The 25,079-nt window shown below is 44.1% G+C and overlaps 1 protein-coding gene across 1 annotated transcript in view; it reads right to left on the reverse strand.

Annotated features, from left to right (window-relative positions):
- The window catches only part of usp43b (ubiquitin specific peptidase 43b), an 82,019-nt gene that overhangs the window by 19,157 nt on the left and 37,783 nt on the right, over positions 1 to 25,079 (reverse strand). The window contains exons 4-8 of the mRNA XM_069676130.1: positions 22,150 to 22,242; positions 17,811 to 17,946; positions 16,564 to 16,708; positions 8,208 to 8,370; positions 2,837 to 2,948 (exon numbers count right to left, since the gene is read on the reverse strand). Of these exons, the coding sequence (XP_069532231.1) occupies positions 2,837 to 2,948; positions 8,208 to 8,370; positions 16,564 to 16,708; positions 17,811 to 17,946; positions 22,150 to 22,242 (649 nt within the window). The remainder of the gene's footprint in view (positions 1 to 2,836; positions 2,949 to 8,207; positions 8,371 to 16,563; positions 16,709 to 17,810; positions 17,947 to 22,149; positions 22,243 to 25,079) is intronic.

The raw sequence follows: 25,079 nt of genomic DNA on the forward strand, positions 1-25,079 counted from the left end.
GGTCTGGTCTTGCTTTCAACTTAGGTTAATCACTTTGTGTTCAGTGAGGGGGGCATGGTGAGGAATGTTTGTGGCATTGTTTGTGCCTGACGGGGCAAAAAGATCTCCAATTACAGCCCATGCAAAGAACAAAGTGTTTCATTATGTTGTTACTGTAAGCACTGCGTGTGTGTGTGCGTGTGTGCGTGTGTGTGTGTGTGTGTATGTGTAGAGGGATTTACATTTTTCAGTGTATGCAACGTTCAGGGCCAATACTTCCACTGTTTACCACACTCACCACACTTGATTCTTGTATTAAAATGTAATTGTAGTCCTATTAAAAGGTCTAAGCTATAATGCGAGAATGCCTTTCTGACTGTTCATATCCGAACTGTAGATTTATGTGCAGCCGTCAGTGTGCTGTACTGAATTATATGGCTGAGCATAAAGCCTGCCAGAGCTAAAATTAAGATGTCAAGCGATATCAGTGGCAGGAAAAATGGTTGTCAGAGCGTCCACGTCTTTTGTTTTCACTTCTTTGCTGGAGCTAAAATTAGACAGAAGCGGAAAAATCCACTTGTGAGTGTAATTCATTGATGAAGGAAAGTACAGATTCTGTTGAAGGATTAAGAGCAAACATCTGCTGTGAGCGTCACTCCTGTCTTGGCAGAGGTAGACTACAGAAAACCGATTATACTGTACGAGCCTGGTTTTAATTAAATAGCTGACAGCATGGGGCACAAAGGAGACGTCAGATCTCCAGCAGAGTTACTGAAAATGTTGCACCTGAATCCTTTCTTTTTCTCTCTCCTGGCACTTCTCAAAGAACACTGAGAAAGCTGGTCAACTGTTTTCTTTTGCAATCCCAGCAACCCCACGCTACACATGTTTACACAGAGAGACAAGACACTGACTGGAGTTTTGTTTGGGTACAAGATACTACAGCACAAAACTAGCAAGAGAGCAACTGAAAAAAAACAGGAAAATGGGACTTTAAGGGAACTTAATACTTGATTTGACAGTAACATAAAGAAGAGGTGTATCCAAGTGAGCTATTTATTTCATTACTTCCTCTGCCAACCATCCTTCGTTTAAGCAATGCATGCAGACTAACAGGTCAACAACTTACCTTTTCCCTACTTACCATCTAAGTCATGAGCACACTCTGCCTGACTGGAGGGAAAACAGACAAAAGCATGTCTCAATCTAGTAAACCCAACTCTGGTCCAGCGTTTGCAGCGAGAGGAAACAGATTCCTCTCAGCCTCCAGCTGGCGCTTTGAGCTCTCCCACCTGTACCACACAAGCGTCCATGTGTGGGCACGCTCTCCTCTGTCCCGAGCCCATAAACCTGTCCTGGAACAGGTGCGCCAGCCGGCACGGCAGGAGGGAGCCATGTCCCCTCTCTGCCTCCAGCCGGTGCTCAAAAACAAGCCTGCCCACACGACGCGGCTATTAAATGTACGTTTTACAAGCATCGTGGAACAATTACAGCTGATTTATCAAACAGGGCTGTAATGTTACTTCAGGACAGGAGTTTTCTGGTCGTGGTTGCAGTAAATAAAACATCATAATGACAATAGATAATAAATTCTCCGACTGTAGTTGGTGGCAGAATTTACAGTGCCTGGACTAAAAACTATCAGCACATAACTGTCTATATATGATGCACAACATGTCATCTATAAGTGCCAAAGACCCTGTTCCTACCACACTGTTCACATCCCTTTTACATTACATCTCGCATGAGACTAAACAGCTTTAGCCAAACCTAACACCTGTAAAACCTCTGCTTCAAAGGCCTAATCTAGATACTTGCGACCGTGTCGATTACAGGCCAGTTTCAAATCTTACATTTCATAGCAAATTTATTGAGAAGATTGGATTTGACCAACTACTTCCCCATCTGAATACTCACAATATAAAATATAATTCCAGTCTTGTTATCGGTCCAAACATGGCACTGAAACCGCTACATTAAAGGTGGAAAATGAGCTGAAAATTCCTGTCCTCTTCTTGTTAGATATGCATTTGCTGCAGTTGATCATATAATTTCTATTGATTGATGTGAGAAATTGGTGGCTCTCTCCGAAACAGTGCATGACTGGTTTCGCTCGTACTTGTCAGTTAGATGTTATTTCAGGTGACTGTTTCAGGCAACATTTAACATTGAAAACGGTGTTCCTCAGGGAAGCTTTCTTGGTCCTCTACATTTTTCTTCATTTAAGCTCCTTCTTGGTTTAATAATGAAATGTGATTGCAATGTCTAATATCACCGCTACGCTGATGATACTCAACTATATATCTCTGTCTCGCCCAGACAACCAGAGCTCTTTAAATGCCCCTTCACCCTGTGTTACTGATTTACCCCTTTCCCACTGAAATGAGCGCGTTGACGGAGGTTTTTCAGACCCGAGAAGACCCGCTTACATCTGCCAATTGTCTCCTTTCCCATTGCCAGTGAATTATACTCCTGTCGGTCTCTTTTCTGCTGCGTCACCGTCTGCCACCGGAGACAGGGTTAGTAAACAGTGAAGACGTTACAGTGGTTAGGCCTTTATTGTATCTATTACTCATTCAGCCTGACACGTCAACATGGGACTGTAGCAGTCAGGGATCGAACCCCCAACCTTCCAATTGAGAGACGACCGACTCTACCACTAAGCCACAGCCGCCCCAAATGAAAGCATGTTACCAATCTGGGAATAATTTCAGACTCTGATTTAAAAGTAATCAGCTATTTTAACGAGGTTGCAAAAAAGACCTTGGTAGATTACGATAACCTGGCAAAGGAAAAAAGAAAACTAATTTCCTTACATGGATCCGTTATCAAATAATTATTAGTAGCTGTCTCGTACCTGCGCCTGAGCTCCATTGATCATCAAGTAATAAAGCTTGCTGAGGATGCTCTGCTGCAGCTGGTCCCAGGAAATAGACCGGTCCTCCCTCATTAGGAACGGAGGTCCGAACCTTGATAAGAGACAGAGACAAAGTTAAAAATGACTTCTCCATTGGCTCCATATGACCCCTGACTCTTTATCCTACTGTAATGTAAACAATCAATCAATGTATGAACAGTGTCAGCATTAGAGCAGAACTCTCATTACAGGGTATCTATGGGAGGGAGATAATCAGGAGTGAGGAGAGGGACAAGCCTCCCTCTGAAATGATGTTACACTGTGTCATAATACACGTTGAATTGAGGGCAGGCCCCCACTGTATTCCTCAGATTTATTACTATGAGACATGTCAGCATGCATGTGTATAAATAGACACACAAAGACACACAGTGACCATGGGGCGCTATTAAACTGTATTTTAATCAGTAGCATAATGAATGAATCGGTAAAAACACTATTTTCTAGTTTTTATTTAAGCTTCCAAAAGATGCTAAAACAAAACTCCTCAAGCCCACAAGTTTCCCTGAACATCACACAAAGGTAGCAGGGAGATCCTCAAAATAAGAGGTTGTTTTACTGTTCAAGATGGAAACAATTATCATGCTGCGGTGGCTGCAGTGACCACGACATGGAAGAGAGAATATGCACAACAAAATGGGAGACAAACTTAATTCAGTTAAAAGAGACAAAACAATTCCCTTCTTTTACTGCGTGGTTTGGTTTGTAACAAACGGACTGAGTGTGCTAAATTCAAAGGCCTCCATGGGAGTGTTTTAGTTCCTTCACTTCAAACCTGCTGTGAGGAGTTTTTAACTGGTTATTAAACAGACTGAAATTAATACTGTTGCCTCCACATGAGCTACAAAAGCCAACAAGAACATCAGCGAGACGATTTATTATTTTTATATAGTTATTTCAAAGCCTGTCAGAGCTGCCGCCGCGTTGTTTTTCGACAGCATGCAGACTGGAAGTGCCTTTGTTTACATTCCCCACGGAGCAGATTCAGTGAGTGATATGTTTGACAGTTTAAGGGAAGCAGGAGGAGATTTATCTTCAGAAAACACAACTCACACATGTACAGGACACGATCAGTGAAGGGATAAGGGGTCGCCAAGATTTACAAGTAATGACAGTTCCTCACGGCAGCTTTAAAAAGTGATACAGAATGCAGTGAAATCTATCATCTACCTCGGAGCGTGCTTTAATCCACATTTATTCAACGCCTGCTTCCAAAGACTTCAAGATATAATCTTGAAGATTTCAGTTTTGTGCTCTTGAGCGCCTCCCACTGGCGATATTAGGTAATAACGGGAGCGCACTTCGCTCCCTTTGTCATGGTTGTAACGCTTGATTTTCCTGGCTGACGGTCGCTTTCCTTTTCAGACTGTTTGCTTCATCTGAGCGTCGAATTTGTTTCTTCTTCTTTGGATTTTCACTTCTTGTTGAAGTTGTATCTGTAGTCATCCATCTGTTCTTTGTTTGTTCAGCCATAGTAGATTACTGTTTACTCGCAACACTTGCAGAGAGCGGAAAAGCAGCCGCTTAGCTCTGCCTACCCTCTCTGGCAGACCAACCACTGCTGGCTGATGGAAAACGCGTCACTAACTGGGCGCTGCCTGTGATTTTTTCACACCAGACACCCAGTCTGTAACCCATCGATCCCACAGGATCCGTCTCCGGCTGTGCTGCGTTTCTGCTCTGTCAGCGGCGCTAGCCCTCGCCCACAGGAGCGTGTCTGGTCCGCAGCGCAGCGGTGCGCTGGCGCAAGCAGCTGGATTCGCAAGATCACAAGATCTGTACCGTTCTGAACATGGTGATTTATTTTGAAAGACCGGATGCTGTATGCTGCTTTCGTGTGTGACTTCCTGTTTGGAACGATCTGCTCTGTTCAGCTTGACGCGTGTTTGAAACGGCCTCCGTCAAAAACAGACCCGGCGCGAATCTTTAGCGGAGCAGAGCTGAGACACGCTTCTGGGACGTGCCGGAGACGGACCGCGGCGCATGCTGTGAAATCACGATGACTGACTTGAATGGGCGCAATCGACTCTGGAGATCGCGACGCACACGGAACGCGCCGGAGACGGATCCTGTGGAATCGAAGGGTAATACTGCAAATGAAAAGGCTTTCATCAGTGGGCCGTAGGCTCAATCATAAAATTGTGTTACCTCATTCGGTGATAGATAGAGACTTAACAGACATTTATTTACATGAAAACGTTTGAGACAGTACCTTTAAGAATGAGCATCAAGATGAAATGTAAAACATCCATCCATCATCTATACCGCTTATCCTGTTCAGGGTTGCGGGGGGCTGGAGCCTATCCCAGCTGTTACTGGGCGAGAGGCGGGGTTACACCCTGGACTGATCGTCAGTTCGAATTTTCAATTCACTAAGCTTTATTGGCATAAATGTAACTGTTAAAATATTGTCAAAGCACCATGTAATTATGCTTTGGCAATAATAACAATCATTTTGTCAGTCAATCACAGGGCTGACACATAGAGACAGACAACCATTCACACCTGGCTGATCTGTCCTGTACATGCAGAAGTAGAATTCTCTAAAGACAAGATTCCTCATTTGAACGTTTTCTGTAGAAAATGTGAACAAAGGCTCTTTCAGTCTGCATGCTGTGAACCGCTTCTGCAGAATCCGACCCAGTGACAGCAGTGAGAGGCATTCAAAAACACTGTATAGAAAAGGTCAATATTCTAGCTGATGGTCTCCTTGGTTTTTGCAAGTCGCATAAAAGAATCAGGATTAATTTCAGTCTTTCATAACCAGTAGAAAACTCCCCACAGTATGTTAAGACAAGGCAAGCTCCCCTTATAAAATGTGAAACTGTGTTAAATATGAAGCACAACAAGAACTGTACTTGTTCCTGTGTACTGGTATCAAACTTCTGAAAAAGCTAAGAGCTTTCACACCTTTCAGATTTTCCAAAATGCACCGGTGACAGTTTTCTGCAGACAACCGGAGCGAGAAACAACTAAGTGACTCCAATGTCATTTTCCTGGCACAGACGAGTCCTCCAGCTGTCATCTGACGAGAGCGAGAGAGGTGGGCGGCTTGATGGACGACGGTGAGGCATTTGAAGGAGAAACCGACTGGAGGCTGGGATTGGACTTTCCCACAGCCCGCACTGGCGAGCTCTCTTATATTGATCTCTGTGAACATCCGTCAGGGAGATGAATGTTTGATCTCTACATCGTGCCAGGTGTCCGAGCCCTCAGTCGATTGATCTGAAACTCATCTCACAGCGAGATGCGAGTCCTCTCTGTAACAGGGAGTGAACGTGACCTTGACTGGAGCAAGGCGGGATATAATGTGGACTAAGACACTTTAAGTAGCGCTCACATCTGCTGTGCATAATAATGATAATAGTATAGTTATAATCTATCGTAAAGATTTTTGTCGATCCAGCCTGAAAAGACAACAAGAGGGTGCTGCTGCTGAGCCTTTAGGAGGGCCTCTTCCATGTGCAATGTGACAAACGTATATTGAAGCATGCATATCTGTGACACCTCGTCTCTCCTGAAGTTCTGAACTTTCTACCCCGAGGTTTTCATCAGTAACATTTTCCTGAGTCTTTGCACGTTATTTTGTGCTAAGCTAGGGCAGCTGACAGCTAGCTGGTGGTTCACCTGATTAGCTAATATTAAAAATGCATGGTCAGTGTATCCAGGGCTGCATCTGCTCCGTCAAATGTGTGCATGCTTTAGTATGAATGCATGGCATGTGAATAAAAAAATGTGTGTTTTAGTTAAGGGTGCTTTCACACCTTCACTTTCAGACTTAACTCCAAAAGTCCGGTTCGTGTGGACAGGTGAGAACATGCATTCGAACTCTGGTGCAGACCAAACCACCGGAGTATGGTCGGGACTCTCGTTTCCAAATGAACCACGGTCCGGTTCGATTCAGGAGAGAACATAACCGGACATAAAGTAGGTGCTAATACAGGAAGCAAACCAAACACAGTGCATTGTGAGCTGTTAACAGCTGTTGACACCTGCAGAGACAGACACGCAGGCAGGCAGCGAGATGAGCAGAGGACAGACGGAGGAGCGCCGAGGAAATAGAAATATGGCTGAACAAACAATTTCACAAATGCTTGTTGAAACGCAGAAGAACACGGTGGTGTTCAAACTGTTCAGGGGAAAACTAAAGGAGAGTGGAACTGATGTGGGTTAAAAGTTAAAAAACTCTCTGATTCTCTTTCTTCCTGTTCTCCCTCTTTTTTTTACTTCAGGGAGTTTTCCCATGCAGAAATTCTGACCAATCAGAGAGCAGTTTCCTGGCATCAACACTTTCGGTCCGCTGGTAAAAGCTGCCGTGTGAACACAAACCAAACTCGAGGCAAAATGCAACATTGCAACAATTTGGCCTATGATTCGGATCAAACAGACTTTAGCAGTGAAAGCACCTTTATTGCTTTTCAGGCTGACTTTTGCGATGCGCTTAAAGTGCATGGTCATATTGCAATGGCAATGAAAATACAGTTCATTGTGCAGTCCTACTTTTTATTTGGCACACAAGCAATAATTTTGTCTGATTTCATATTATATTAGCGGTAATTATTAAAACAATCTGTCTTTGATTTCATATGAAAGTAAACAAAAGAGGGATCTAATTTTTATCAGCTGAAATGAAAGCTGGCACTAGCAGATTTTAGTGGCTATAGCTAGCTAGTGTAAGCTAATGCTAACACTTAAACCCTACTTGAAATGTTTGTCTCACTTGCCCTAAAGTCCTAAACAGACATGTGGCTAGATTTAGCATCATGAATAACCGAGAAGGATCGCACATGTTTTGCAGGAAGAGCAACATCATGCTAGCTCATGTTTTTAAGGGGGGGTTGCTTGAGTGTTACCTGCCCAAAACCCAACAGAGAGCAGGACAGAGCTGCTAAAGTCTTTAAAGTAGCACCTTGGCTTGATCAGGGCAGACGGTCAGGTCTTAAACAGGTAATTTTCTAACCTGTTACCCAACAAAACGATGCCGTTAGCTAATGATATGCCACTTAGAGATAATGGTAGGTGACTTGCATGAGTAGCAATCTGGTTAGGCATGCTAACGTTTGCAGCTTTAAGGAAAGAAACATTGTTTAATCCTTCTTACAATGTTTCCATGTTTATTTTGTGTTAAAAAAAGGCACCATCCAGCGCTTCAGTTACTGAGCATCACTTTTATTATAACAGCCCCATGCAGGCCAACACTTCAACACCTAAACCTGCCAGGCTAGCTTTGCCTAGCTGCCCTTGCTAAGCTATGATTTGACAATCACTGTTTGATAGCAGGGTTTGGCAGAGGGTCAATTGATATAATTACCTGACAGTCTGTTGGCCGGCCCCTGCAGCGTTGCACACCAGCAGCAGGATCTTAACGGGAACGCCCTGGTTGAGGAACTCTGAGGACAACGCGCCAGATGAAGGCAACCTCTGACCCTCGGGACCGGTGGAGTACGGGGACGACGGGAGGCTGTGATGGTAACCTGGAGGAGGACGGAGAACACAGGAGACAGACAGAGATATTAAAGATACTAAAATTATTCACAGGAAGAGGAGATAAAAGTTTATTTTTTAACAGATATAATCAGAGGTTCTTGATAAACCCTGCTTCAAAGACAGATAGTTTCACTGATATCTGACAGCATGGAGTTCATGATATCCACAGTCTCCCCTTGAAGGGAAAACGAACTGATTTCATGTGCAGAAAACTTGCTCATGACACTTAACACCTCTAACAAGCAGCGAGGAGAAGAACTGAGATATATAAAGTGGCGAGACAGCAGCTTTCTATTTGGGGAGCGGTGATTCAGCGGGGAGAACAGATGGACCAATGGCTGCCTGCACTCTCAGCAGGAGGTATTATCTGATGCAGCTACTGCTCCACATCCCGTCCTGGTGGGGTGCCAGGCAGCTCCACTTCTCTCGGAGGAGTGTGACTGACTGAGGGAAAAGCTACGATTATAAGGTCCCCGTGAAACGTGACGTCAGCAGGTCGACCCCTTCAGAAGCGCGCGTTGATAAATCACATCTCGCAGACGCAGATGTGAAGGTATTGATCGACCGAGGAGGCTGAAACGTTTCATTAAACTCTGTTGTTTACACCTGACGCCTGATTCATCACTGACAAAGCAAATGCCACCGCTGAGTATCCTGTTACAGACATCCTTTCAAAGTAAAAGCCTCTGTCTGTAGTAGTGTTGGGAATTAGGGCTCTCTGAAGGGAGCCGGATCTTATGTTCTTTTTTTCTTCTTCTTTTTTGGCTGACCGCCGGGGTCAGCCCGACACACGGGTACTTTCAGAGCCGTATAGAGAGAGAGTTGTGACATCCCAATGGCAGATCATGGAGTATATTGGACCTCCACTGACGCGACTCTCTGTCCATACGGCTCTGGATACTTTGTTCGGGGAGTAGGCGGGGCTGCTCCTCCGCTGCTCCTCCGCTGTCCTCACCTACGTCCGCAGCGTGCACCTGCTTTCAAACACGTTGTCATCGGCCTCATAAGGACAGTCCTTGTAACACATTGCCCACAAAAGCTCACATTGACCTGATGCGCTCAGCCACGAGGTTTTGACCTAATCTTGTTATTCAGGGGCCGGAGGTTACTCGGTTTATCTGTGAAAGATTTGGATCATATTCGAACTTAGACATCACACCAATAAAATTTCAATCTGCATGTGTTTGTTTCGGCGCTGAGGCGGAACCGCAGTGTAAAAAGGGCTAATAATAAGGGCGCAATAATCCCGCCTTGAACTGGCAGCGAATAAGGGGCTTCAGCGTTGTAACACAGCTCCACCGTCAGGCCGCCTTTGCCATTCTACATAGGACCAAGCAACGCCGGTGTAAAGCTGCCACAGTGTGAGTTCTGGCGTCAAAACATGCGTGACGTGTACCAAACAGCGCGCTCTTCACATACACACACACGGTGCTGTTCCACCCTGCAGTTTACACAGACACCGTTCCGCCTCGGTTAGTACCAACTGATGCCGGCTCGGAGGCGGAACGACTTCGCCCCATCATTCTGCCTCCGTGCGTTTTACATAGAAGACGAAACGTAACAGAGGTGTAATAATCCCGCCTTGAACTGGCAGTGTATCAGGGGCTTGTGTTCCCTCTTCTTACAGAACTAACTGCATGTAAGGACTTTGAGCTTTGCCCTGTATTAATCAAAGTCTACATTTAGCCCGCCGAAGCTTTACCATTAAACCTCTGATTGCAGTGTCACGACCCCGAGAACGAGAGGAATAAGTGCGCACAGCTTTTCATTTATTCATGTCGCTCTAATCAAGCGTGTGATAAAACTTCACACGCTGTAATTTACACGAGCAGCAACCTCTGACAGCCGCAGGGAGGATTTATGTAAAGGAAAATATCCTTTTAAATGCACCGTGAAACATGTTCATGAAACACGCAGAGGTCACCTGGCCCGTCTGGCTCAGATTTACACAGGCATGCTGGGAGGACACCTACCTCTGTCATTGCTCATTAAATCAGGGTTTTATGGCTGGCTGTCAAAGCTGCTCTGTTTCTCCACTTTTTTATGACCGCGTCGCTGCTCTCCTGATGTTTTTTTACCTTGTTTACAGGATGAATAATGGAGGGAATAGGAGATGCGTGTGTTTATGCTCGTGTCTCCACAGCATGTGAAAACAACCTTGTGAAAAAGTTAACTTTTCTCAGCCGACATACCTGCGACTCTTAATCTCCCCTCATCAGAAATCCTCTGACTAATTCTAAGAAACCGCAGGAGCCTGTGAACTCATCACTCCTCGGCACTCTCAGGCTTCTCCCATTGTCAGGATGAGCCAGACTAAACACGACCAGACGAAGTGAAAGCTCATAATTAAACACCTCTGCCCCTACAGGGATCTACCGCAGCCACAGAACTCCCCCCCCCCCCCATCCCATTAGCTGACTGCAGCGTCATGTTCAAGGTCTCTGAAGAGGAAAGGCGGCTTCACAAACACGCCCGTATCAAACTTAGGCTAGTTTTGATTTTTAAATATAACACAGCGCTGAATTATTTGTGACGGGCTACAGTGTGATTCACTGCTCTGCCACAGGGAAGCTTTTATGACGAGACAAGTCGAACAAAAACAGAGAAATCTAAACGACTAAATGTGATTGTTTTCCTGTTTATAAAGAGCAGCTGGCTCCTGTGGTCGGCTGGACTCGTGCGTCTCTCTTTCTGTCTCTCCCTCTTTCTAATTGTCTCACGAGGACTGTTCACTAACGAGCTCGAGGTTCCTGTTTTCGAGGAAGTTTGTCCTGCAACTGATGCCAAGTGCTTGTTTTTCTGAGGATTAATGTTGAGTCTCTGTGAATAACATTACAGAGAGTTCAGTCTTGACCTGCTCTGTGTTAAGAGATAACTTTTGTTGTGCATTGGCGCTCTATGAATAAAAACTGATTGATTGAACTTGTGACATGTTTTCTGCAGGAGTTGGCGACATGTGGCTGCTGCTGCTGCTGAAAACAAACTCTTGAATATTGTGATACAGCCAGATGTTTTAATTGTTTTAAACTGTTTAGATCTTAGGGGGGGTCCGATTCACAAAGGAAATTGCACTGATGTAAACACGCCCATAAAGTTTCACGGGTCCGTGCAGTTTGCTCGTGTTTGCTGTCTGATAGAAGCTGTCTGCACCTCCACTCTCTGCTGCTCTCTCAGGCATCAGCTGAGCTCCACACTGACGGATCTCAACTCCATCCACAGGTCGAAGATGAGCAGGGAGAGGAGGGGGCAGCTCTTTTTTAAAGATTTTTTTGGGGGATTTTTGCCTTTAATTGATAGGACAGCTGAAGACAGAAAGGAAATCTTTGGAGGAGAGAGAGGGGGGCAATATGCACCAAATGATCGGCAGACCGGGAGTCGACCTGCGATCAGTGTGACGAGGACTGTAGCCTCTGTATATGGGGAACCTGCTCTACCAACTGAGCTAAAGCAGGGGGCAGCTCTTTTAACAGTTTAGTGTTTACTAGTTTAACTGTCTGTAACGCAGCTTCATTTTTATAAACGAGCGTGCAACAGCAGCTCGTCTGTATAATAATCCCCGTCCTGCGTAAGGCCAAATTTGTCCTGAATGTCTGTGTAATGAGTTATTCTAGCTTTGTTGAGTTTTAGATTTGTGTGTCGGTGATCAGATGTTGTTTCACTGTCACTTTGTCTCCTGTTGTCATGCGTTCTCATTTTCTAGTTTTATATTTAGTTTATTCTGTGTTCTTGTCACGATTTAGTCTTGTTTAGTTGGTATTTCATTTGCTAGTATTTCATCACTTTGTCGCCGTGTCTCTCGTGTTGGTCCACTTCCTGCCCTTATTGTTTTCACCTGCCCCTTGATTGTCTCACCTGTGTCTGATTAGCCTCACCTCCCCAGTGTATTTGTGCTCCCATGTCCCTGCGCTGGTTCATTGTCGTGTTTACCTGTGGAGTTACAGTCTTTCGTCGTGTAACCTTTGTGATACCTTCTTGAAGTTTCCTGTGTTCCCCCCTGTGAGTTGTGGTTAACATTTATTTTATGGACTCTGCTTGTCTCTTGTTGTTGGATTTCTACTTGGACCTTTTCCTTTGGGTTATTCCTTCTTATCCGGCTCCCTCACAGAAAGCTTTAGTTATCTGCCTTTTGCTTTTTTTTGTCTAATTAATTCGCCTTCGTCTGCACCTGAGTCCTCAACCTTTTGTTTAATTCCAAACCCTGACTCATTTAAACACACGCAAACAGACGCTGTTTGCTGTGTAGCGCAGTTTTATGGTGATCCATCAAATAGTTGATACGACATTAAACTCAAAAGCATGTATGTGAACATCACGCTGCTGGAGAAGGAGAAGTTGTTCAGATGTTGTGGATCGCTCATTGATCAGTTGTACCTCAAACAAAAGTATAATTTGGAGACTAAAACACGGCGGCCTCGACACGCAAGGACAGAGAAAAGAGCTGCAATGGATGAAGCTCCTCCTAAGTGGGACCTGCAGAGAGGGAAAGCTGCTGTTTATCATGTGTACAAATAGTTAAATAATAAAGAGTCCATAAATAATAAGCAGAGCTCAACCTGCAGTATGAGGGCTGATCTCAATTTGAACTGAACGCTAAGAGGCTGAGCCTGTCCTCTTTTTGTAACCGAGATAAAAGAAACCAGAAATGAATACTTCACTGAAAAAGCCAATTATCTGTTTCCAAATACTCTTTGGCAGCTGATCATTTATTCAAGTGTCGTCCTTGGCACCAGAACTCCCCACAGTGATATTGTGCTTATTCATTCCTGTCTAATCCCTGCGAACAACGTTTTAAGATTTTATACACTTTTGCTTTTTGTATTTAAACCTTGATACTTGATTTCCAGAAGGAGGTCACATGACTGTGCTGCAATCCAAACACAACACTGTGCATCACATTTCAAAGAGGAGATATAAACGGTGTCAAAGGCATGTTAAAAATGTTGCTGTGGGGAGGGCGCCCGTTTAGCTCAGCGCTTTAATCAAGCGGCCCCAGTACAGAGGCTCAGTCTTCAACGCAGCGGCCCCGAGATCGACTCCCACCCTCGGCCCGTTGCTGCATGTCGTCCCCGCTCTCTCTCCCCATTTCCCACACTAGTGGTTCTATAAGAGTGAAGAGCTTTGTTGTAGTCTGTTGGTCAGCAAAGCTTTTGAAACTGAGATGCCAGTTTGAAAACTAAAGCATGTAAATCATCCCTCTGACATCCATTGTGCTTTACTGTGTTAAACTGGAAATTAGAACTGTTGGACTGTTTGCTTTAATATTTTGCTGCAGCCAGCAGCCGTGACAAAGCTGTGTCCCAATTACGGGGCTGCATTCTTCAAAGGACGTATTTGAAGGCTGATTGCGTCACAGCGGCGCATCGAAGGCTGTCCAAATTCAAGGAAGGATCCATCAGGTGCATCCTTCGTAGCCCAGCGTATCCCAAGATTCATTGCGCGGCAATTCAAACAAGATGGCGGACTCTTAAGCGACCGAGGAATACACTTTAAAATGTCAAAACGTTTTTTGGTTTCAACTCAATCGAATAGCTGCGACACAAATGTAAAACATAACGAAAGGGCCTTGCAACAAATTATTTAAAATAATAGGTTACCTATTAGTTATGATAGCTAGTTAGCCTGCTAGCTACCTGTTACTAGGCGACACGAGCGGCATATTGATGATGCAAGGTTAAGGTCGGGAACAGCTGGTGTCGCAAACAGGAAATCCTCCGTAGACCAGACCATCTCATTTCAGTTCGGCCTACAGAAGCTGCGAATCACTCATCCTCCGTAGCCTGCGTCCTTCAAAGGATGCAGCCCCTTGAATTGAGACACAGCTAATGTAATCCTTTGGGGCAATTACATGCGAGCAAAAGTGCTTGTAACTGACAGGCTACAATCGTTATTCTAAGTGTCTGACAACATCAGGGAAAGGATCCCGACTGTATCTGACCACAAGGTGAACTCGGCAAGTGGAAGTCTCAGAAATCTTGTGTGACGCAAGATAAGATTTATCAGACCTGAAGGAAATTCTAGTGCTAGTACAGTAAAAGACATCATAGAAAGGATATAAGAAGACACGAGGCGACGAGGAGTGACGGAGGGCATCTCGCGTGGGGGAGGCTTGTTGCAGAAAGAGCACGGTAAAAATGTGAGTCAGAGAGATAGAAGGCGGATATTGTTGTGTCCTGAACGTAGCTTGTTGTATTTGTCTCTCAAGAGCCTCCACCACTCTGACTCACATTTTTACCGTGCTCTTCCTGCAACGAGACGGCGATATTTCTGGGGGAGACTTCCACTTGAGTTTATTTTCTGCTCAGATACAGTCAGGATCCTTCCCGGGATGTTGTCAGACTAAAAGAAAAACAATCAGAGCCTGTCAGTTGCAAAAAAATGCTCTTAACTTGCTCGTCTGTAATTGCCCCAAAGGATTACAGCCAAGTAGCTGCTGCCGGCTAAAGCTAAATAAAGGGGCAATTCCAAAACCGACTGACCCTACAAAGTATTGAACCACCTAAATGTATGAAAATAGGACCAAGGTTGGAAAATACAGGAATTCCCCTTTGAGATTAAGCTCTTACTAGCTACAGCTAATTGATATGTTATTGTTATTTGTGAAGCTAAATAGAAACACACCTTCAGTCTAGCTAGCTTCAGCATAACGCCTCTTTCTGACATACAGCGAGTGAACAAACTCCACCTTTTATAAAGCTGGTAATGTCCCTTTAAGGATGACAGTATCTTGCATGTATTCTCACGGGGCAAACAAATCAGTGTGAAAGACAGGACAATCTGCAGTGCACAGAAAAGTGTTGAGTGGTGATGTAGAGCCTCCACATCAACCCTGCAGACTGAGCCAGAGAGATCCCGGGAGAGGCGGGGTGTGAGGTAGCCTGTGCCAGCATGCAGACAGTCAGCGGGGCCTCCTTTTAGGCGGCGCTGCTCTGCGCCTTCATTCAGCAAATAAATTAAAGCACTAAAAGTCACATTTTTCAGGTGCGACCGCGGAGCTGGGACTGAAATTAACAGCCCTGTGCTGTGAGGGAGGACAACACAGCAGAACCTTTTTGTTTACAGCACAAAGCAGTGAAGTACCTCGGAGAACACATTTTACATCACTTGCTGAAAAACACATGAAGTAAAGACATAAATCTGACAGCGGCAGAAACATCTGCACAGGGGGGCTGTAATTCACCGAGCTCTGTGTTATATACTCCTTAATGTGCTCCCAAAGGGCCCCCTGCAGGAAGGTGCACTCCCTGAGGGTTTCATTAAGCAAAGAACATTAATACGATTAGCTCGTTTGCTTACAGATTTGTGTGTCGGATCACATTAAACCTTGAAAAACATCAATGTGGTTCAGTTATACTTAAGATGAAATGTGTTAGAATAAAAACTAGAGATGGGGATGAATACTCGAGTACTCGTTGTCGACGTCATTATTCGAGTTACACTACTCCCACACCTGCTTATTGTTGGCTAAAGTACTTTAACTCCGTTACCAGGAAAGTGATGTCTGGAAATACTTTGACAAAGAAGACGACGATAACGTGCTGTGCGTGATGTTAAACTTGTAGATCATAGAAACACTAGTTTAATGGTTAAAGCACAAGGAGAAGCCAGCGGAGACACACAACAGGCAGGCTCGCATCATTTGCTAGCCCTGTTAGCACACGTCGTTGTGATGGTACCAGAGAAGATTGTCCTGCTAATAACGACCACGGTGACTGGAGATATGCTCCTGTTAAGTGTCGTGGAAGGAGAAGGCTTCCGTGAGCTGATGCCGTTTGTTGAGCCGGAGTACGAGCCACCGTCACGCCGGACAACAGCTACGAGAGTGGAACATGTGAGTTAACAGAAGTGCATACAGTCCGACATGTTACAACGTTAACTGAACGGCCTGTTAAGGTTCAATGCATTTGAAATTGCACTTGCTTTCCAATGTTGGCTATTTATTTACATTAATGTAAAAGTGTTAGATAGTGAATGATCTCTTACAGACTTATAGCTATTATAAGTCTGTAAGAGACTATTTCTAGGCCGGGAGGTCCGTGTCCGACGTGTGCATGCTATTTTTTAAATATATAATTTGCGAGTACTCGATTAATCGTTCACAAGTAATTACATTAGATAACTGGAAATGCCCATCCCTAATAAAAACACAACCTTTGACGTCCTATTTTAGCCATGCAAGCTACCTGAGATCCGTGCAGAACCTCCTCTGATGTAAAGGGGCGGAGCCTGGAAGGCGTAGATGACGTCGTTCTCAGCTACGCAGGTCAGATCCTCCTCATCGAAGAAGGAGCGATGGAAGCCTGTGGAGTAAACCTCGGTCAGGATCACCTGCAGGCCGACAAACACACACACACTTGTTAGCGTCCTCATATCATTTCCAACATGGAGCTCAGCTGCTGTGAGATGAACCCACTTGATGGATCACCGACAGTTGCAGTAACATTTCTCTAATCTCACATTTCAGCTTTATTGTTTATTTGCGTCAGGGCTTTTATTTGTTGCTTTGCTTTTCTTGTTTTAATGCACTAAATCAGTGGTTCTCAAACTTTTTCTGTCATGCCCCCCTTTGGAGAAAGAAAAAAATCCAGGCCCTCCGCCCCAACAAAATTGTCACAAATGGATCAAGTTGAACTTTTATTGAAAGAAAGTCAAGATCGTGACCATTCTAATTTGCTGTGCAAAAAGAAAAAAGAACTATTTCAATTGCTCCATCAGACTTTTTCAAATAACAATATAATAAATGTGCAATAACTTTTTCAGAACAATAACAATCAAGTTCAGTCTGCGCTCAGAAAAACAACAAACAGATTTTTGCTGCAGCTGCCAGACTTTTCAGACATAAAACACAGACAGGTCTCTCTTCATCTCCGACCATGTTCGCTGTAAATCAAAGAGCAAGATCAGCGTCGTCATGTTTTCTTGACTTCTTGGATTTTGGCGGTTGGTCAGCGTTAACGTCGGCCGACGTTGTCTTGTTGGACGCGTCAGCTGTTTTTGTTTTTGCCCCTGTAATATATTTGTCCGTTGCCAATGCTAGACTTTTTCTCTGTGTGTGTCTGAATGTGAAATCTGTCATGGAAATCACCAGGGCAACGCGTTTGTGTAGTGTGTCACCCGAAAATGAGTCCGGGTTGTCCGACGTCAAAACATAGTTCCACAACATCAGCAACATGTTCCAAACGGAAAAAACACAGACAGGAGCGGTGACGCGCCCCCCCGTCACGCCGCTGTGCGCCCCACAGTTTGAGAATCACTGCACTAGATGGACAGTTTTATCTAGTTTTATCTCATAGAATATCATTAGCGAAATATCTCCAGTGATTTGGACCTTCAGATGCGGCAGATAGCGGGGCCAAATGATGCACAATTCATGGTGCTAGCAGAGGCAGCAATCAATTCTTTGCAAGTGTTTCTTCTTGCTTTATGTTACCTGGTCTGGTGAAATTTTCCCCTCGTCAGCCACCATCCTCCTCAGGCAGGCCACAGAGCCGAACAAAGGCACAGCCAGCCCGACCCGCAGGTACCTCTGTCCTTTGGTGCTGAACACCAGGATCACACACAGCGGCCTGAAGAAGAAGAGGAGACCCCGTCAGTGATGGAGGGACAGGGAACGGCCTCCGTTTGATTTCTGGGCCATTTTTACTGCAGCCTCCTCTTCGGCCAGGACGGGACAAAACTAGACTCTCATGAATAAATGAATACATCTTAACATTAATAATACATCATTAGGACTTAGTTTTATGTGTGCCAAATAATGGAATCTCTATTGCATTTTTAAAACCAGGGAGCGTTGGCTCTGACCTCTGCGCAGGCAGCGCTGACATGAGCAGGGTGCTCAGGACATAATGGCTTCTTTGAATAACAGCACGCTGAGGAGATACAGGGGGCTCCATCAGGTACCTGTGGGAGTCTGTGGACGCTATCGCCGGTGGCAAAGAAATATTATGTGGAACTTTTTACTGTTGTTCTGCACCGCAATATAATAAAAAGTAATGAAGGGGGATAAAATGTAATGACACCTCGCAGGGGGTACTAAAGTGGCAGCAAAAGAGCACGAGAACATGTGCACAGTACAGATAATTAACCTTAAAAAGAAGAAGAAAAAGTGAATTTATCTCAGAGACTAAAGAAAAAATTATTTACATTAGTGCAAAGGGTAAAACATTTTCTCTGGAAGATAAAATATTAGCTAAACCCAAAGAATATACAACTAACAGTTATGTTAGCAAGCTAACGACAACGTTAGCTAAGATTTGTCTGAATGCTAACATCAACTGCTGTGCCTTTGCACAATTAGTTTTTATTTCCTAAACCTTAACCATCCATCCAACTATTATCTATACCACTTATCCTGTTCAGGGTCGCGGGAGGGCTGGAGCCTATCACAGCTGTCATTGGGCGAGAGAGGCGGGGTTACACGTGGACTGATCACCAGTTAATCACAAACAACCTTTCACCTACGGGCAATTTAAGAGTCACCAGTGAACCTAACGAGCATGTCTTTGGACTGTGGGAGGAAGCCGGAGTACCGGGAGGGAACTCGCACATGCACAGGGAGATCATGCAAACTCCACACAGAAAGGCCCGCTACGTCTGAACTGGGATTCAAACCGGGAACCTTCTAGCTGTGAGGCGACAGCGCTAACCACTGCACCACCGTGCAGCCCTAAACCTTAACCAGCTGCTGATATTTTGATGACTTAATATGTACATGCTTCAGCTAACGTTAGCATTCAAACAAGTCTTAGCTACATTGACTGGTTGTTTTGCATCGTCTTTTTGTCATCATTACTCACTTCTTTGTGGTAACTGTTTGGTCTGTTTGCAGTTGTTTTTGTTACTCTTTGTTGTTTTTATTGTCTCTTTGTGGCAGTTTTATTCTTGCTGCCTCTCGTTGTCTGACAACTGACATGTTTCCTCCTGTTTCACTGACTTGTGTTGGGAGCAGGAGACTTTAAAAAACACGGTAGAAAGAATTCAGTAATTGGCCACAACTCGAGGAGTTATCTCCAGTTTATGCATATCCCATTTTACACACCAGTTTTGACAAAACAGAAAAACATATCTGCTTTAAAACCTCCTCTTTTTTCAGCTTTGATCATTAGCATTAGCATTTAGCATGAGACGATGATTACCACCCTCCATTTTTTGTCACATCCTGGGTACAATATTTGATGATTTCTACTAACCTGTAAACATTAACGCTGCTTTTAGACATTTACAAGCCCATACAAATTAATGAACCAGATTAATGGATGAATCCACAGAGATCGATGTACGGTACAAAAGGTCTGTAGCGTTCAGAGCTGTACGTACACTGTAAACAAAATCCTCCACATGATTCAGTGCAGTGTTTGGATTGCTTGGCAAAGAAGATGTTGGTTTGGTAACAAGAATTCTGTGTTTATGGCTCACAGACGAGGCTTGGCTGAGAGATTTGAACCTTTGAAAGAAAAAATACATTTAAAAACTGCTTTTAAACACAACCCATCTGTTTTCCCGTCTGTTTATCCCCTCACAAGTGCTTTTCTGCCACACAGTAGAAAGATGACGGGGACGAAATATTCTCCGCTTGGCACGCCGTCTGAACCGAGCTCTTTAAAACTGTTTCCTAAATTAGAAAAGATGTTGGCTGAACTTTTCGGACCTATTACAGAGACTAAAAAGTAAAAGGGAGGAAATAACCAGCAAGAAGAAGCATCAAAGTGACCGCACACCTCTGTGAGCGGGAGCTACGACACGTAACAGCTCACCTCCCAGGATGTAGGAGACAAAACTTCCACAACATGAGGATCACAGTGAAGAGCAGAAACTGTGAACATGTTGTGAGGATGGACGTGAGATCAGATGCCTCATAATTAAAGCGAGGGAGGTTTTAGATGTAAAATAAAGATATGAATGAGGTCTCCCTCCTTATAAATGTCAGGATTTCCTGAACAGGCCGACCCCGGAGGCTGAGTGGATGTGACGTTATGTTGAATAAGATATTGTTCCTGATCGCTAACAGGGTTTTCCACCAGCTTTTCCTTTTGTAAACCAGCCAAAGGGATGTGTTTATCCTGCATGTACAACACCAACAAAGCTGGCTGTTTTCCAGCTCGTTTTTTATCCTCTTTTTCTTTTAATGCCGTAAGCTTAAAGAAATGAGTTTGACATGTCTCTCTTTGCAGCACATTAAGAGATTTAAACTGCTCTCAGTTCACCGTCTGTACAGTGAATAGGAAACTAGCTTATGTCAGCATTAGGACTGGAAACAGAGGCTGTAAATAGTGTAAAATATACAGTATATTATTCGAAACCTTCACAGCAGTCCTGGAAGAAGTAGGGCAGAGCAGCCTTTCCCTTGATACATCCTTTTTCTCATGTTTTCTGTTAGGCAGGCGGTGAGATCACTGTACTTTATTTTAACTTTATCGAGGTAAAACATTTAGCTTTTTAGTCATTCTTTGCAGCAACCTAGCTAGCTTAGTTTTCGCCTCAGTCTAACTAAGCTAAGCTAACAGTACAAACGTGTGAAACTGACTATCAAGTGACTTTTGTGTAGGCATATGTCTCGGCAGAGTGCAGTAACTTCAAGGCTAGCCATTTCCCCCTGTTTCCAGTCATTGTGCTAAGCTATGCTAACAAGCTGCTGCTTTTATGTTTAACAGACAAAAACAAAAGTCTGCCCTCATTCCTTTACAGACCAGTTAAATAATTCTGATTTAAGCTGCTTTCATGTCTGTACGGTGAAAATGAAACTTCAGCAAGCAGCTGGTTAGCTTATCTTAGCATCAAGACGGAAAACACAGGTAATATGGCTTTCACCAAAAATGACAAAACACGTTTATCGGCATCAGAAAATCTCACTACTTCACACTTCGTTCGTAAAAGTTACAATTCACAGCGTCACGGGATGTTTAGTGTCGGACTATTTCCTTTTATAGTAAAGTTAGCTGTGTTTATCCTCTGTCTCGCTAAGATAGTACAAAAACAAAACTCTAGAATGATGAAGTAACTTATGTGTTGGTATGCCTCTCAGGAAAGAGAGTGCAATGCTAGCTGTTTCCCCCTGTTTCCAGTCTTTGTGCTAAGCTAGGCTAACAAGCTGCTGGCTGGTCAATGGAATCAAATCTCTTATTGCAATCCCAGAAAAAACTGGACTAAAATATCAAAATGTTCCTTTAATTTTGACCTTCTTACCCAATGAAATAACAGTCAGGCATCACAGAAGACACTGATATTATATGGTATTTCTACACATAATTGCCGGCAGTCAAACAGAACATAAACAAATAAAAGATGGTCCCAAATACAGGCCAAAGAGGGGAAAAAGGACATTATCATGGTTTTAATTTATGACACATGCTTTTGTACTTTGTGTGCCACAAGGCAGCAGTAGCAACATTTCAAGTGCTGTACAGGAACAACGTAACTCGATGTATTTTCCATAACACGTTACTTTTATCACAAGAAAAGCCTTGTTTAGAAATGAAGGAAAATTGTCCACAGAGACGATAGAGGGCTTTTATTTTGAAACCGATACAGGAAGTTTGTACTTACAGCGCTATTAAGTAACTTAAACAGGACAAAGTGGAGAAGATAAACCAGGTATTGTACTTAAAGGTGACCAATTATATAGATCATGAAGAGCTAATTAAGAATAACGGCCTGGTAGCTTTAGCACATATTTGAGGACATATGGTAAATGTTTTTGGACACAAGACACAGGTCACAACTGTCTTAAATAGTTGCAATCACTTGTTTGGAGTCTGGATTGAAAGTCTCACCTGGTCTCGCGAAGAGGAATGGGCAGCGAGATGCAGAGGAAGGGGTCAAAGGTGTTGCTCTGTTTCAGACAGTGGGGGCAGGTCAGGGACGATCTGAGGAGAGAAAGTTACATCAGTGTTTAAAAAAACCAGCCGCGCTGACTCGACTCGAGTTCAACCTTAAAGTCGTCCTGATTAAGTCCGACAGGAGAGGAGACGTCCTAATCTCGTTACTCCAAAGCCAAAAATGCACACAGAACGCCTTGATCTGACGGTGAGAACGGAGCGATGAGTGATGTAACTGGTGAGGATGAGCGAGGCAAGGGGTCGGGGTGGAGGTGGGGGTGGGGTAGGTAGACGGAGAAGAAGCCCCCTGAGGTGATCGTGCATATAAACGGGGACTAGCAGAAGAGGTTTCCATCTTGTTGCATCATTTTTACCCTGCTGCTAATGCACATGTGACGCCATGAAGGATCCCGAGCAGAGCACAGTGGCGACCTTCCTCTGTGTGCACGCATCACTGCAAAGCAAAATGTCTACATGCACACAGCAGTGATTTTCTGTTACAACAGTTTCCATTTACAGTCTATTCTTACTAATTAAACTTGTTCCAGTGAGGGAATAACTTCCAGTGAGTCTGAACAATGAGACAGAGTTAATGGACGTATTGCTGGAAGTGATTTTCTAAACTGTCCTGCGAATAAATTAAATCTTATTTCCAGTATTTAGAGATAAACCACGAAGGATTTCCTCCATAAGACTTCAAGTAAACACGCGTTAATGAGGGGAACATTGAGGTGCTTTAGAGCAGCCTTTTTTCTTACACTGAAGGAGCATCTGGGTGTAGACAAAAACTACAGTGCATTTTGCATTTATCAGTCAGACAAATTAAATTAAGTACATTGAAAGAGTTGTGGAGTTGCTCATGTAAAAAAACAAAGCTATTATTTTATTAAAAGGTATTTAAACAGTGAGTCGTCCATATTTACTTAAAGGGATAATAAGTAGGATTTCTCTGGGCCCCTCCTGGGCTCTCCATCACCAGAAGCTCACTCTCACTCTCTCGTGCGAGAACACGCCCACCCCACCGAGCTAACACCGACAGCATCATGGTGACCATTGTGCTCACATGCTAACAGCCAGTTACCTTTGCGCCAGCATGCTAACCGCTGGTTATCGTCTTTTGAGCGCTGCTTGTTGTTACGCTACAACAGGAGGAGAGCGAGTCACTAGTTGAACTGAAACAGCAGTCCCCTGAAACGGCTCGTCATCGGTTGTTTGGAGATATTTCAGGTTTAGGGCAATGAAACCTGCGTCTGCGTCTGCGCCGCAAAGCAACACAACTAACTTGTTCAAGCAGCTGAAAAACAGCACAAAGTGCAGCATGACGAGTGTATGAAGGCCGAGAGGAAGAACGAGCTACTCCCCGTCCTCCAGCGTCAGGTCAGACATCCATAACAGCGAGGCTGTACAGCGCGACACCCTATCCACCCAACTCCCAGACACTCTGAAATCACCCATGATGCACCACATTCAGGTAAAGAACCAAATTTTAAGTCTTAGTTTGATGCTAATTGTGATGGAGATTCTTAAACTTGATGGACCAGAAGACGAAGAAGACTCAGGAGACTCAGAGTCTTCTTCTTAAGTTGAAGAGTTTATATTCTTGATCAAGGAGAAGTGACAATACAATACACTCGGAGCATCAGTGTAATGCCAAGACAATTCTAACAGACCCGTCCTCGAGCTCAGTATTTAACCATTTCGGACGATACGGTGTCTGCGTACTATCTCCCCTAAAAGGACAGTTACTAGAGTTAACAGTCTAATCTTAGAAGAAGTACAGAACAAGCAATCTTACCTATGGACAAATAAGACGTGCAGCATCAAGAGGCAGGGAGACAAGAATAAGGGTAGGGAGGGGAATTTTTTAACACAAATGTAACTAAAAGCGTTTGTACTGTGGAAACGTCATAGTGATATAAACCTGTCACCCTTACTCCTTCTGTGATTACCTCCTCTGTGGCTCTTCCAGTTTTTTCACAGCGTTTTTCTGCACTTTGTTTTTGGATGTTTATTTTTAACCTGCTCCCCTCGGACTCTGAACAGTAAGCCTGTTTTGTTTGGGTCATTTTGTTTATTAAAAGCCTCTCCCTTTGTGTTTTAAAGCCTTAAACGTGGCTGTTTTCTACATCACTATGAGCATACAGGGAAAACATTTCAATTATGTACATTAGACCATCGTTTGAAATGTGGAATCATCCTTTAGGGTCACAAATACTCAACATCCTCGTCCTAAACCTTTAACTCCCCGAGCTTATGGATGTTGAACTTTTCCTAGCACGGTAAAAGAAGACATAAACAAACTCTTCAATGTGTTTTCCTTATAGAGAGGCACCTGACAGACCCTGTGGGGGAGGCGAGGGGGGAGAGAATAAAGCTCTATTCAAGCAGGCCCAGCTGACTCTGGCTCAGAGTGGATCTCTCCCTCTTGGCAGAGCAGAACGGCCGCCCTACGGATGTCTTATTCTCGCCAGGAAACAGTGAGGGTAACTGCACCCCATGCATACAAATGACACTCCAGCTCCACTGAAACATAGATGTTCCCAGCGCTGCTCTGAAACACTTATAAAGAGAGGGACGAGCGACGCAGGAGGTGATATTCTGCTGCTGCTCTAATGGAGGAAACGTGTTGAAAGGTTTGTGTCCCCCCCATGCCTGGCTGTCTCACTACCCACTCGCTGCCAGAGCACTGAATTTTTCCCCTGTGATGCATCACCCGGGGATCTTTATCTGATTGATTTTCCTTCCTAAGAGAGGCAATTAAAAAAACTAAAGTCTCAAAAGGTTAAACTCAAAGATTGGCAGCTAATTCTCCTCACCACGCCGCGCAGCTATTCTCTGCTGGATGATGAATGGTGGTTTATTCGGCGTGCTAATGCTCTGAAATT

Source organism: Semicossyphus pulcher, unplaced genomic scaffold, assembly GCF_022749685.1.
Source record: "Semicossyphus pulcher isolate SPU_LCO1_2020_fin unplaced genomic scaffold, fSemPul1.0.p SCAF_25, whole genome shotgun sequence".
NCBI classification, from domain to species: Eukaryota; Metazoa; Chordata; class Actinopteri; order Labriformes; family Labridae; genus Semicossyphus; species Semicossyphus pulcher.